We start from the raw sequence: 14,478 nt of genomic DNA on the forward strand, positions 1-14,478 counted from the left end.
CACCACCCAAACAGGTGTCCTACTCGTTCCTGCGACAAGGTGATGGGCCGGGGCCCTGGGAAGACCCTGGGTGTGTGTGGCTGCAGCAACTGAGAGCCAAGAGAGCCGAGGGACCAAGAGAGCAAGAGAGGCCAAGAACTAGAGTTGTGTAGAAACAACCACAGCCAGTTGGGGATGGCCACATCCCCAGAACATGCAGGAGGGAGGCTCTAGCTAGGAGTCAGGAGAACGTCTTTCTGTACCCACCCACCCTGGGGACACAAAGTTCTGAATTCTCGATCCCTCCTTTTCTGAGGACTTTTCTGGGGCCTCAATTTTACTCATCTGTTAAATGGGTGGAACAGTAATGCGACCATGCCAGGAAAGCGATCAAGCCTTACTCAAAGTCAGGGCTTCTCATAACTTTGCTTTGCTCCCTTGCTTTCTGTGAGGTAAAGTAGCCTAGGCTGGCACAGAACCCATGATCCTCTCCCTCTGCCCCTCAAGTGCTGAGATTTTAGACAAGCACCATGACGACCAGTCCTCTTATAACCAGGGCTTAAGATGGTAGAGGTTAGCTTGGGAAGAGGAAGGAGAGGAGAGGAAAGGCCAGAGGAGAAGCCCCTCCCCCTCCCCTGAGGGCTCTACTCTGACCCTGAAAAACATGGACACTCTGCAGGCCTTCTAGCCTTGTGGGGGGTTCGTTAAGTCTCCCCGACTCTGCAGTCCCAGCCTGCCTGGTCCCCTCAAAGAGACCGCCCAGCCCTGATCTGGAAACTGAACCGGATGGTAGCAGCGATTCAAAACACCAGAACAGCTGCCAGGGCTCCACACCACCAACTAACCAGCTGACCTCATGACCAGGCACTCAGGCAGGCTGCATAACCTGGTCACGCATGTCACATACCAGGAGGAACTGCGGCCATTAGGCCTTGGCAGGAGCCTGGTCTCAACCGAGCTGCCTCCCCATGTAATCTCAGCCTCAGACAGCTCACACCATCCCTGGGAGGAAATGCAGTATTTGGTGTTCAAATCCGAAGCAGGGAGCAGCGAGGGTTTGCCCGCCTTCTCCTCTAGCTGTGCCACGTGGGGAATAAATAAAATAAGTTTGGGCAAATTGGATCTCAGTCTCCATTTCCTCCTTCGTGAAGTAGATCCACGCCTCACAGAGCTGTGCCTGTCTCCTTATGTGTATTCAAGAAGGGGCTGGGGATCCGGCTCAGTGCATAAGAGCACTTGCTACACAAGACTGAGCACCTAAGTTCAAATCCCAGCACCCACGTACAAAGCTGGGCATGGCCCCTCAGGTACCTGCAACCCAAGAGCTATTCAGGGAAGAGACAGGCGAATCAGGACTTGCTGGCTGCCAGCCCAGCTCAAGGATGAGTGAGAGACCCTGCTGTAATGGAATAGGTGGACAGCGATACTGCAGGAACCCTTGTCCTCCTTTGATGTCCTTCTGCTCACAGGAAACACATCTGCACACATGTGTATAGATCTCTCTCTCTCTCTCTCTCTCACACACACACACACACACACACACACACAGCACTATCTGTATCTATTGCTGCTGAGGAGAAAAGTGAGGAGAAAGGACCCTTGGCAGGGTGGCAGGTGGCACCTGGACTCTCAGGCTGAGAGAGGTTGCGGGTGATGACCTCCCTGATACAGACTGGCAGGCTGGCACCCTGGGAGTCCTGGGCTGGGCTCTGCACACTCAGGCTCTTCTCTTGGTCTGGTCTCAGGACACAGCTCTCCAGTGTCTGTGGAAGGAGAGCGTTTTCAGGGACCCTAGACCCCTGGCTTCCTGGCCTGAGGGTTGGACAAGTCCTGAGGCCGGAGTCTAGAGAACTCAGGAGATGAAGCTGATGCCTGAAGGGTAAAGTGCAAAGACTCCCTAGGAGTCTCTCCTAGGTCTGTGCTCCAGGCAGGACCTGAAGGCTCGAGAAGGAAACCAAACCCACGGTAATTCAGGCACCACACTGGAGGCAGCTTGGGCTGGGGGGGGGGGGCACTCCAGTACAGCTCCCACTGTAGGTAAGGAGGATTTTGCTGTGCCAGAAGCCAGTAATCCCTAAAGTCCATGAGGGGCCCTTCCCCCACTACTGTGCACTGGAATTAGGGAGTCCTAGCAGTGGCCAGTGTGGCCCCAAGAGCTGCAAGCTGCGGCTCCTGCATGCCATCTCCACACCTCCCTCTGCTCACCGTCCTCACTGCTCCTATTAGGTCGTTTATCCTCTGCCCTGCCCTGGACAGGGTAGACACAGCCCTCAGGACCCACCTGGATCACAATCTCCAATGCCAGCTGGGGCTGCAAGGATTCTGCCAGCCCTAGGTTCATGGAGGGGGGTCTGTGGGCACCCCACAGCCCCCCTCCCCAAAGACCAGATCAGCTACACGCACCAACACGCTAACACACTAACAACGCCAGGCTGCTGGGCTGAGCGCCCAGCAGATTAAGCTTAAATCCGGCGGTGCCCTCACGTGACCATGCAGGGGGTGGGGAGGCGCTCAGATGGGAGAGGAGGAGGAGGAAGGGCAGAGGGAAGCAGTGATACACGAGCAGAGGAGTGGGCAGAAGCAGCCTTGGGGACCTGCCAGCACAGAGGCAAGAAGAGAGCAAAGGAGGGCAAAGAGGGAAACGTGAACGGAAGATGGGAAGAGAGGGAACAGCATTCCCCTTCACTCTACACCCTCCCCTCCCCGGGCTGTGGTCCTGGAGCCTTCCAAGCCCAGCTGCTGGAGGCGGGAAAGGCCAGAGTCCCCAGTCTATAGAGCATCTGCTGTGATCCGGAACGGGCTCACAAGGCTTGCTCAGAACACATTCGCAGCCTGCTGGGCAGATGTTTGTGCTACAGGCTAGAAGCAAAGAGAGCAGGAGCTCAGACAACACTAGGAAGTGAGCCCCTCCAAGCCCCAACCCCGGCTGTGTCCCAGCATCCTCCTGGGTAACAGCTGATACTAAACAAGACGTCTGTCCACCAGCAGCACCCAACGGGGCTCCAGTTCACACCATTAACACTGGGTAAACACTGTTTTCACCCACTGGAAAATTCAACACGCACAGTCCCTGGGCCTGAGTCTGAGGCAGTTTCCCTCCCTGCAGCAAGGAGGCTGTGTGGCACACCAGTTAGAGCCTCGAGTTTGCTGGTGCTGCATGTTAGCAGTATGGCCCTGGACAAATGACCTCTTCTAGACTGTTTCCTCCTCTATAAACAGGAAGGGGGTCGCTGTAGGGATTAAAGAGTACTCAAAGCAGGGAGCGCTTCAGAACACACAAGGCATGGCAGGGTAGCTCACAGCTCACATTAACACCATCTGCCATCTCTGCTCTCCAGGTCCCTCAGTTCTAGGACAGGTCCACTTGAACCCATCAAATCCTCACATCAGCCCATTTCCAGATGAGCAAAACAAGGCTCAGAGGGGTGGGGTGGGGTCTCACCTATTCAAGGTGACACGCTGTGTAGAAGCGTGAGCCTAAAGCTCACCCCACTTAGACCAAGCAGCCTCCCAAAATGCCTGAAGGGCAAGGCCTGTGGCTGTATCCAGGTCAGACCCAGGGATGCAGCAGGTGTTACATAAATGTACATCAATCCAAACTGATCTCTCCTTCCCAACTAAGGAATCTGTCCTGCAAATGGAAATGCGGGAAACAAGGTACACCAGACCAAGAAGGTAAGTGCCACCAAGCTGCTATGGCAAACATCCAGATTTCAGCAAAACTAAACCCATGAGCAGAGAGCTGCCACTCAGTCCTGCCCTGCTTCCAAAGAGCCTCCACAGAACTCCTCCAGGCTGCAATACCCATAACCAGGCCAAAGAGAACCTCGATCACCCTGGGCCAGGATGTCTAGTCCCTAGATGCTCAACTGAGCACGGATGAGATCACAGATGTGCTTGGAGAATGGAACAGAAATATTCTGTGTCTCCCACAGTGTCCTAAGATATTGAAAGGGGCAGGATGCTAGACCCTGGACACTGGATAATATCAACCCTTGGCTCTACCAAAAATTCTCCCCATGGATCCTGAGATGGCACTGAAAAACTCTGTGGGTGTGCACTGCCCTGATACCTGCAGCTTCCTTCCAAGTCTCAGGTAGGTAGGTAGGTAGGGAAGGGAGGAAGGGATGAAGGGAGGGAGGGAGGAAAGCTGGCCAAATTTGTTATAGGAATCTGATTACTACAGCATCACCTGCTGGGGTTCTAACGTGGTTTGTCCCTTCCCAAACTCATGGTGAAATCTGGTCCCCAGAACAAGAGTTGAGAGGTGATGGGACCTTTAAGAGGGGATTAGGTCAGAGGGATTAACACCTTTCTCAACACTGTAGTTACTTATATCACAAGTGTGGGTTAAAGCCAGGTGTGGTGGTTCAGGTCTGTAATCCCAGCACTTTGGAAGCAAAGGCAGAAGAATCTTGTGTTTGACCCAAACTGGGCTACATTAAGAGATGGTGCAGTGGTTAAGAACACTGACTGATCTTCCAGAAGACCTAGGTTCAATTCCCAGAACCCACCTAACTACACCTCCAGGGGACTCTGATGCCTTCTGGTCTCTGCAGGCACCAGGCATGCACATGGTATCCAGACATGCATGCAAACAAAACACTCATACACATGAAATAAAAAAATCTAAAGGGGGGAGCATGCTTCAGTAGGCAAAGTGCTTACCACAAAAGCATGACTTCTGACCCCTGGCACCTCTGTAAATACAGGGTGGTTGTACTGACTAGTTTTAGGTCAACTTGACACAAGCTAGAGTTATCTGAAAGAAGAGAACCTCAATTGAGAAAATACCCATAAGATCTATAGGGCATCTTCTCAATTAGTGATTGATGGGGAAGAGCCCAGCCCACGGTGGGTGGGGCCATCCCTGATCAGGTGGTCCTGGGTTCTATAAGAAAGCAGGTTGAGCAAGCCATGAGGAGTAAGCTAGTAAGCAGCACCCCACCCCACCCCCATGGCCTCTGCATCAGCTCCTGCCTGCAGGTTCCTGTCCTGCTTGAGTTCCTGTCCTGGCTTCCTTCAGAGATGGACTGTGGATGTGGAAGTGTAAACCAAATAAATCCTTTCCTCCCCAGGTTGCTTTGGTCATGTTGTTTCATCACAGCAATAGTAACCCTGACTGCCCACCTCTAATCCAAGCACTCAGGAGGCAGAGACAGGGAATCCTCAAACCAAGCTGGATAGCTAGACCAGCCAAATCCCTGAGCTCTGGTTCAGCAGAAGACTCTGCCTCAATATATTAAGTGAAAAGTGACTGAGAAAGACATCTGACACCAACCTCTGGTGCACCCACACATATGAATACACATGCACACATATATGTACCGCAGAGGCACACATACATGTAAGTGTGTGTGTGTGTGTGTGTGTGTGAGAGAGAGAGAGAGAGAGAGAGAGAGAGAGAGAGAGAGAGAGAGAGAGAGAGAGAGAGAGAGAGAGACTGGAGAGACAGCTGTGGATCCTGGGAACCAAGCTCTTACATTTTTGGTTGTGAGCCTACCCTTCAACAGCTGAGCCATCTCTCCAGCCCATAAATTTTTTTCTTTTATAAAGTGGCTGTTGTAGGATGAGCTCAGCACCTCCCCTCTGCCCACCCCATTCTGTCTTCCCAACCCCGTTGTTAGCATGAGTTCCTTGCCAGATATGACACCCATGGAACTCCTATCCTTAAGCATGAATTAATGAGCTTTTTCATTTATTTTTTTTTTTTTTGGTTTTTCGAGACAGGGTTTCTCTGCGTAGCTTTGCGCCTTTCCTGGAACTCACTTGGTAGCCCAGGCTGGCCTCGAACTCACAGCGATCCGCCTGGCTCTGCCTCCCGAGTGCTGGGATTAAAGGCGTGCGCCACCACCGCCCGGCTTGAGCTTTTTCATTTATAACTTACCAGTCTTAGGGCTGGGGATGTGGCTCAGTGGTTAAGAGCACTTGCTGCTCTTGCAGGGGACCTGGGGTCTGTTTCCAGCATCCATGTGGTAGCTCTGTCTGTAACTCTAGTTCTAAGGAATCTGACATCCTCTTCTGGCCTCTGTGGTCACCAGGCACACACAAAGTACACATATATATACTCAGGCAAACTCCCATACACATAAAATAAAAATAAATAAACTTAAAAAGGAAAAAAAAAAACCTTATCCAGTCTTGTGATTTCTACACAGCAACAAAAATGAACCCTGACAGCAAGTGACTACCTTAACATTGATCCTGGCCAGGCCTCCTCAGAGGCTTGGTCACCTTGCACCAGTGAGATCAGATCTCGGCTCAACAGCATCACCTTCTGAGAGAGCTCGCTTGGACCCCCCAGCTAAAGTGGCCCTCGACGGTAGTGATTCACTGCTTACATTGCCATCTCTACCCAGAGCATCGTGCATCAGCACCTCCACGGTGCCCAGGGCCCAAAGCTCTACAAAAAGTTGTTGAATAAATGAATGAACCCTTAGATGAGCAACTAAACATGCTGAGCATCTCTAATCTGAAAACCTGAAAGTTCTGGGTCAATGCCACAAGTAGTCCATACCTGACTTCCGGTGACTAACCACAGTACACCAAATATGTGTAAAATTACCGCAGGCTATATGGGTATTGGAGCAGGAGGCAGGAGTGCATTTTGCTTTGATTTGGGTCCTGTTCCCCCAAATCTTTTATGTATATGTAAATATCTGAAAACTTAGGTTTTGATTTATTTGTTTTGTTTTTTGGATTTTTTGAGACAGAGTTTCTCTGTGTAGCCCTGGCTGTCCTAGAATTCGCTCTGTAGACCAGGCTGACCTCCAACTCACAGAGAGCCACCTGCCTCTGCCTCCTGAGTGCTGGGATTACAGGCGTGCGCCACCACCACCTGGCTCTAAGAAATTGTTTTAAATGAAGGATTTGGGGGATATTTAACCTGAACAGGAAATTAAATGGGGGGTGGGGTGAATAATTCCCTTAACTTTGGCTGGGGGTTGCATAAATCTCAGCCATGCCACACAGCCAGGGACCACAAGACACCAGTAAACCCATGTCCAGCACCAGGAGTCCAGGCCAGGCAGTGCCTCCTAGAAGGGTTAAGGGTTCCTACAGTTTGAAGACCCACTCAATCCGCAGGACTTGCGCCTGGTAGGTGGGGGGCAAATGAAGAGAATGTGTGTTTGGGAACCACAGCCTCTGCTACTCTTTAGTTATTTGTGATCTCAACAGGAAATCTGAAGCAGACAGCGGTTATTTCCAAGGTCCCTCCCTAAGGGTCCTAACTCTCCAGGCAAGTCCGGTCCCCAGGGGGTTGGGCAGATGTGGAGTTGGCGTGGGGGGGGGGGACAGACATTCCTTCAGACTTGGGTTTGCAAGGTCTCTCCAAATGCCAGTTCCAGAGCTACTGGCTGGACCCACCCTGAGAACCCTTGGGTTGGAAACCCAAATCTCTGCGCACAGGTTTCTGCGTCCTCACCACGCTAGACCGCCTAGTGACCGCACTGGGCTCCAGTTAGCTCTTGTGCACTATGGAGAGCCTTTCCCCAGAGATCGGCTGAAGGAAAGAGAAAGAGCTCCCAGTGAGGGACGTGGGGCCCGGCCTGGCACTCGGGAGGCCGTGAGCAGCGACATGCGGCTTTGGGTGACCGTCGTCCTCGACGGCTGCGCCCAGCGGAGTGAGAGCATCCCGTGAGAGCCTGCTGGGCCTCAGGCCCCGGGCCCCTGGCGGGAAGACTCCAGTGGGTACGCACCACCCGTGCGTTCCCTTCCCGCCCAGACCTGGCCCAGTCCAGCCCGGCGGGGTCGCCCGGGGTGCTTAGAGACCCCAGGACACCCACACAGCTCCAGCCCGCCTCCTTTGCCGGGCGCACCCGCCCCGTCCCCGCCCCGCGCACGCGCGGCGCGGGCTCCTACCTTCGCGGGCCGCCGCCGAGGCCGAGCGGACACAGCCGAGGGGCGGGGCGTGCGCTTCGGGGGCGTGGAGAAGGCGTGGCGACGTAGGGGGTGGGGCTAGAACGGCGGGAGGGACCGACCAAAGAGAAGGGCCTTCGAGGCGCGGGAGAGGGAGGAAGAGGCGGGGTCTTAGGGGGTGGCCCCAACGGGTGAGGGCGTGGCCGAGGCGGAGAGCACCTCCTGGTGGAGAAAGGCGCTACAATGGCGAAGCGGGGGCGAGGCTAAGACAGAGCATGCGCCCTACGGTGGGGACAGGCTCCCCGCCGAAGGGGCGTGGCGTAGTGAAGGGGCGTGGTGTAGTGAAGGAGCGAGTCTGACTCGAGGCAAAGCTCCCAGGGGGTGGAGAAAGGCTATGCCCAGTGTTAACGCAGTCTCCCTCTGCTGCCTGAGGATCAAGATGTAGAACTCTTAGCTCCTCCAACACTGTCTGCCTGCACACCACCAGGCTTCCTTCCATGACAATAATGGACAAAACCTCTGAAACTGTAAGCCAGCCCCAATTAAATAATTAAACCTTTTTCTTTTTTTTCAGTCCATGGAGGCTTTTTGTGTTTCACATCTCTAGAAAAAGAATCCCAGGATTTTCCCTCCTGTGTGTTCTCATCTTGCTTCTTCATGGTCCATGATGCCAGCTGAGGTTGTCAGAACAGTGAAGCCAAACCAACATGATGGGAGCAGACTGTTCTGCCATTTTTCTAGGTCTGTGAGTTGCACATCAAACCTAGGGCTTCTCACCCCACACTTGTTCCATCTGCCTGTGAGGTTCACGATGATTTTCTCAGCTCTGTGGTCATCAATGATTTCAAACTCACCAGTGTAACCATGCTTCATCACCATGGTTAAGAACTGAACAATGACTTTGGAGCAGGGCCTGATGAGGACCTGGCATTTGCCTCTCTTCTCAGCATCGTTGATGCTCTTGAGGGCATCAGCCAGGGCATTCTTAGGCACCATGGTGATAGTTTGCGGAAAGAGGCATGTTTTTTCTTTATATAAGAGTTGCCGTGGTCATAGTGTCTTTTCACAGCAATAAAACCAAACTTGGGGCCGGGCGGTGGTGGCGCACGCCTTTAATCCCAGCACTCGGGAGGCAGAGGCAGGCGGATCTCTGTGAGTTCGAGGCCAGCCTGGGCTACCAAGTGAGTTCCAGGAAAGGCACAAAGCTACACAGAGAAACCCTGCCTTGAAAAACCAAAAAAAAAAAAAAAAACCAAACTTGGGTCTTCTGCAAGAGCAGTACACACACTTAAATGCTGAGCCATCTCTCCAGCTCCTATAATATTCGTGATACCAAGTCTCACTATGTAGCCAGGGCTGGCCTGTAATTCACCATCTTCCCACCTCCACTTCTGAGTACCGCAACTACAGATAGGTACCATCACACCTGGCAGACTTTAAGGGAACCCTACAGGTCTACCATTCCGATGTTCAGCCTCCATGTACACAAAGGACATTCACTTAGTGGGCAGCAATATGATGCCGAAGTGATGAGGCACAGCCCTCTTCTGTCTTCAGTGGGCAGGACTTAACTTTTTCTGCCTGGCCTGTGTACATGCACCCTTTCACACTTGGGCTTGTGTGGTGGGTTCTCCACAGCTTTGTCCACTGAAGGTCTATGACACAAGCAGTTTCCAACTGCCACAAGGTGGGAAAAGACTCCTCTAGACATGTTAAGAGATGTGCTATCCTCAGAGCAAAAGATCAGGTTCTCTTCTGGATGACAGGATGCCCTGGCACCTGAGAGCTGAGCAGCCACACTGCCAAGAACACACCCATCTGACATAAACTACACAAGTAAAAACATTTATTTTTCCATCTTTAAAACTCTGGTCCCACAAGGTCAAAACCTCTTTCAGTTCACACTCTTGACCCTTCAAAAGAGAAACCTTTCAACTGAAGGTTGAGTCTATAAAGAAACTTTCGAGATGCAATGAGGAGACAATGATTTCTTATAAATCACTACTCCTGATGGCCTGGACTTTCAGCTAACAGACCTCCTTCTGTCACAGTCTCTGAAGGGGAAAAAGAGGCTATCTACAGATATTCCCTCCAAAAGCCACCAGGGAAGGACCAGCTGTACCATGAACCTGTGAGCCCGGAGCAGAACCAGAAGACAGGCCGGCTGGCCCCACCTGTGATGCTGCAACTTCCCCACATTACCCAGCAGGATTCCAGAGCCTGCCCCACCTGAGGGGGGCCTGGCTGAAGACAGGGTAAGTGCAGGCTGACTCTCCCTGCTGCCTCTGAGGCTCAGGGCAGGGAGAAGGGTGTGAAAGGCCCTCGCCATGGCGGGTCCCTTGCAAGGGCACGTTAGTGCTGGTCAGCATATTAGCAGAGCAATGTATTAACATTTTCAAAAAGCTGCTTAGTCCTTCCAGTGTCCCCTGACAGACCACTCAAGCCACAGCTCAAAGACTTGCTAGCAATCAGGATGGTCTCTGGAAGGCACCCGACAACGGCTACTATGGACAGAGTGCAGAGACCCCAGCCCAACAATGAATCTGGGACACCTGCCAACTTGAAGGGCAGAGCTGAACCCAGGCCACAAACTCAACCCATTCTGTGCTTTAGGGGCTGTGTTTAATAAGGATCACTTGATGGAAGAGGGCAGGTCTGGGTCCCTCCCATGAGGAGGAAGGATGGGGGGGGCCTGGAGTGTTTGTCTTCTGGCTGTGCAGCCCCTGAACCCCAGCAAGTGTGGCACGGAGCCCATTTACTGCTTCCTGTGCTCAGGCTGTTAGAGAGCTGGGCAAGGAGAGGACAGTGATGCTCCAGGGGCCAGCCAGAGAGCGCTTTGCCTCCTTCTGTGGGCCTGGATGAGGCAGCTCCTTCCCGGAAGTCATGAAGAAAAAGTTGTGCATCAAAACTGGACCCAGCCGGTGCCAGGCTGAGACTGGCTGGACGGTGGCCTGTGAAGGGAAGACAGGGAGCGTGGCATTATCATGCTGTTGAGAGCGGCCACAGTGGGCATCTTTTGGGGCAGAAGGAGCTCTGAGCAGGCAGTCCCCAAAGGGCCTAGGGCAGCAGGCAGCAAATCTGGCCCGTGTGTGGATTTTAGCTGTCCATTCCTTTACAGAGGACAGACCTGTACTGACAGCCCCAGAGTCTCCCTCATACCCTGATGCAGGAATCTGGCATCTTTCCAATCTTTCCCTGATCCCAAGGGCAGGCCATAAAGCTCAGGAGATGCCTTCCTCAGAGGTCCTGTAAAGATGGTCCAGGCCTAAAATCTGGGTTTTGATTCCTGACCCCAGGCAGCACTTGGTGACCAGTTTGCAGAAGGAGGTTTCAGGTAGTGGGGAACAGTGAAAAGCCTTTATAGAGGTAAGGGGGGCAGTGTGTCGCCAAGCTAGGGCTCTGTCCATGTTTGCCATGAAAATGTAACCAGAGCTGGACTCCAGCAGGTCGAACCAGCAACTCCAGGGACCGCAGGAAACAGCTCTGGCCCCACCCAGCCCAGAAAGCTTCCCGCCTCACCCTGTGGATTTGGTGAAGTCGCCCCAGACATCAGCAGTGGCAGCGGCAGCAGGCTTAGACTGTGGCCAGGGTTCTGTTGTACAGTGAGGGAGAAAAGAGACAGGGAAGTCAGAGATCTTTCTGGTGTTCTCAGTTACTAAATTCTGAAATCTGGTGGCCAGTCTCGTGACCCCAGGCAGCTGAGACACAGGGAGACAAACAACTCCAGAGAGTCACATTTCCACCACCTTTTTCATGGATCCTTGGTGGTCCCTAGAGAGAAAGCAGGAGCCACACACAAGGTGGAGGGAACGGTGCCAGGGCCCAGGAGTCACACCTGTGCCCTGGGTTCTGAAGTGGGAATGCCTCCCAAAACCCCAGAGCACCTTCCAGAAAGCAAGCCTGAGGTACCGTGTGGATCAACCGGCTCCAGCCTCAGGTCAAACACTGCCAGGGAGAGCCTTCCAGTCCAGGCCACACAGAGCTGGCCCTGCACCTCTCCCCTGGGGCAGCCTACTCCTGGTTTCTTACCCCTGGCACCTTTCCTGGGCTGTGACGGCCACGCTGCCACTTCTCATCTGCCCTGGGCTGGGAAACAGATAAAGGCGGCCCACAATGGGGGCACTTGGCAGCTCACTGAGTGCTAAGCATGCATTATCCCATTTGCATCTCACCACAGCGCCTAGAGGAGGTCAGGCCGGGATTAGCCGTGTGACTGTGCAGGTCATCTGAGTCTCAGTTTTCTCATCTCTCATTCGGCTGACAGGATAATTTCACAGGGCAGAGTGAGTGCATAGATCTGGCATGCTCAGTACAGGCCCAGCACACGGTATCACTAAAATGCCAATGTGTAAACCCAGGCTGGCACCCAGTGAGAGCTCAGAGTGGTCAGCATACTACTCCATGTGGCACATGGCTTAGCTCAGGTGGTCTTCACTATAGGCACCATCACTACCTCATTCTACAGATGGGAAAACAGAGGCACAGAGATGCAGGCCAGTAGAAGCTCAAAAACTGGTCTAAATTCTGCTCCAGTGGCTCCGGAGCAGGCAGCACCAGCAGCTGGCAGCTGACCTACTGCCTGACGCCATCTTGTGTGTGAACATGCTCACTGCAGGCTGTGAGCACTAGGATGGAAACCACAGAGAGCAGACTCCATGCTGTACAAAGGGTCCCGACCTAATGGTGCTGGATTTGGTTTTTTCAGCTTTATTATGGTTTAGGAAGGTGTTAAATGCATTTCTACCTGTTTATCAGAATGTTACTCCATCCACCCCAAGTCAAGGAATACCTGTCCTATGGTATCTCCAGGACCTAATCCTCCACGTGCACTCAGACAGGGCCCAGAAACCAGGGAAGGCCGAGACATACACAAGAATGTCCTAAGCATTCAGACTGCTGCTCCTGTCCCTGGCGATGCCACAGCCAGTCTCCTGTGAGCACACTCTAAACATAATGCCAGAAGAATGATTTCCTGATGCTGGTTTCACCTCTGGCACTCTCCTGACCAATCTCAAACTGTCGGGTTGGAGCCTGACCTCCAGAGAGAGGAGCCAATGTCAGAGACTCTAAGAACCAGGAGCACAGCAAGGCTCCCTGCCTAGGTGCATCACTCCAGCCCTGCTGAGAGCACTGTGAAAAGGGCTGGTGACAATCCCAGCCTGCTGGGGAGGGGGAGGGGAAGCAGCCTCTCAGCTCCCCGGCTTCTGATGGTTCACCAAGGAGCCACACCACATCCCCGCCGTGGTGTCTCCTGCTCACAGCGGCACACTAACAGCTGCATCCACCTCTCTAAGAACAACGCTTCTCAATATCTCAGCCTTGGTCTCGCTCTTCTTTCTACCTAGAATGCCAACTCCTGCCCCAGTGGCCTTCCTTCAGAGTCCAGGCTCCTCTGGAAAGTCCCCCAAGGGGTGTGCTGCTGACCCCAGTGATGTGGGCCCGACACATTTGGCCTGTGCACCTGTGGTTCACCTCTCCCTGGACATCGCAGCACAGACCACTTGATAACAACTGAGGCCCAGCCACCTGCACAGTGACAACTTCAGTCATGCCTACCAGGACAGGACAGGTGCCCTGAAGGGTTACAAGAAAGGCCAGGGAACAGAAGAACCTCAAGTATAGCAAGATGTGCCACCATCTAGTCACACACACCCAGCTACAAAGTGAGTGTGAGGAACGGGAGCAACAGGATCACTTCTGGGGACAAAGCTGCCAGGTTCGGACGTAACCGTCACCCCAGCACTCACCTGAAGCAGGAACAACTGCTGGCTGGACTGGAGATCCCCCGACAGACAACTGCTCCCCAGAGGGAGGGACGAGGGTGGAGGTCTTGCCCCCTGGAGGCGGGGGAAGCAGGCTCAGCCCTCCTGTGCTGGCAGGCCTGGTTCTTGACGTCCCAGCTGCTCCTTCCTTCTTTCTCATGTTCTAAAGAGAAGAGAAGAATGAAGTCAGCCATCATGCCAGAGTCATCGTGTACTGGAAAACCCCATGGAGACCGCCAGTCCTCAACATCTGTACAGCAAACGACAGTCCCCTCCAGCAGCAGCATGAGCTAGAGCCAAGCCATCTAATCTTCCATGTAGCATCAATGCAGTCAATGTTAAAACCCAGCTCCTGATCTCACTTCGCATCAGGAAAGTACACACCAGTTACAGCCATACACCATTCTGCCCCACGGAAACAGCCCGAACACTGACTGCAGTATACTGATGGGCACAGAGCAGCCAGAACATTCGTGCATAGTGAGGCAAGGGAAGCCGGTCAGAACGATCTGCCGAAGCATCCAGAGGCATCCACTAAGCGCATCACAGGATTCTGCAGTCCCATCCTTAGACATGTGTGCACAACAAAGACATGAGCTTGGACATTCACAGCAGCACCATCAGGAGCTAACCCAGATGGAATCCCTCCCCCAGTGTTCATCCTGTGAAACAGATGAAGGAGGAGGAGCACACGCACAATGGCATGTGCCATCACAGAGGACAACCAACCACAAGCAATATGAGTAACTCTTACAACAGGACACTGAATGAGGGGATCATATTGAAAGGGATTAAGTCTCCCACACAACTCACAACAGCGAAGCACAGACCCAATCCAGGGTATCTGAAGTCAGGGCGGGAAGCTACTGGAAGTGGG

General features: G+C 53.2%; 2 protein-coding genes and 1 pseudogene across 8 annotated transcripts in view; all 3 read right to left on the reverse strand.

Moving 5' to 3' along the window:
* Crocc (ciliary rootlet coiled-coil, rootletin) overlaps positions 1-7,962 on the reverse strand; it is a 45,124-nt gene extending 37,162 nt beyond the window's left edge. For 2 of the 6 annotated variants that reach the window (XM_076565578.1, XM_042272229.2), the window contains exons 1-2: positions 2,261-2,442; positions 1,601-1,742 (exon numbers count right to left, since the gene is read on the reverse strand). In XM_076565578.1, coding sequence (XP_076421693.1) covers positions 1,601-1,742; positions 2,261-2,320 — 202 coding nt within the window. In that variant the 5' untranslated portion in view covers positions 2,321-2,442. Of the gene's footprint in view, positions 1-886; positions 1,057-1,600; positions 1,743-2,260; positions 2,443-7,842 lie in introns of those variants that run through there. The other 4 variants (XM_076565576.1, XM_076565577.1, XM_015994373.3 and 1 more) reach the window with 4 other exon arrangements.
* A 70-nt stretch (positions 7,963-8,032) lies between these two features.
* On the reverse strand, positions 8,033-8,921 carry LOC121827432 (small ribosomal subunit protein uS8 pseudogene; annotated as a pseudogene).
* A 747-nt stretch (positions 8,922-9,668) lies between these two features.
* The window catches only part of Necap2 (NECAP endocytosis associated 2), a 73,971-nt gene continuing 69,161 nt past the window's right edge, over positions 9,669-14,478 (reverse strand). For both annotated transcript variants that reach the window (XM_076565581.1, XM_006975476.4), the window contains exons 6-8: positions 13,587-13,764; positions 11,359-11,431; positions 9,669-10,790 (exon numbers count right to left, since the gene is read on the reverse strand). In XM_076565581.1, coding sequence (XP_076421696.1) covers positions 10,742-10,790; positions 11,359-11,431; positions 13,587-13,764 — 300 coding nt within the window. In that variant the 3' untranslated portion in view covers positions 9,669-10,741. The remainder of the gene's footprint in view (positions 10,791-11,358; positions 11,432-13,586; positions 13,765-14,478) is intronic.

This window comes from Peromyscus maniculatus, chromosome 2 (assembly GCF_049852395.1).
Source record: "Peromyscus maniculatus bairdii isolate BWxNUB_F1_BW_parent chromosome 2, HU_Pman_BW_mat_3.1, whole genome shotgun sequence".
In the NCBI taxonomy this organism is placed as follows: Eukaryota; Metazoa; Chordata; class Mammalia; order Rodentia; family Cricetidae; genus Peromyscus; species Peromyscus maniculatus.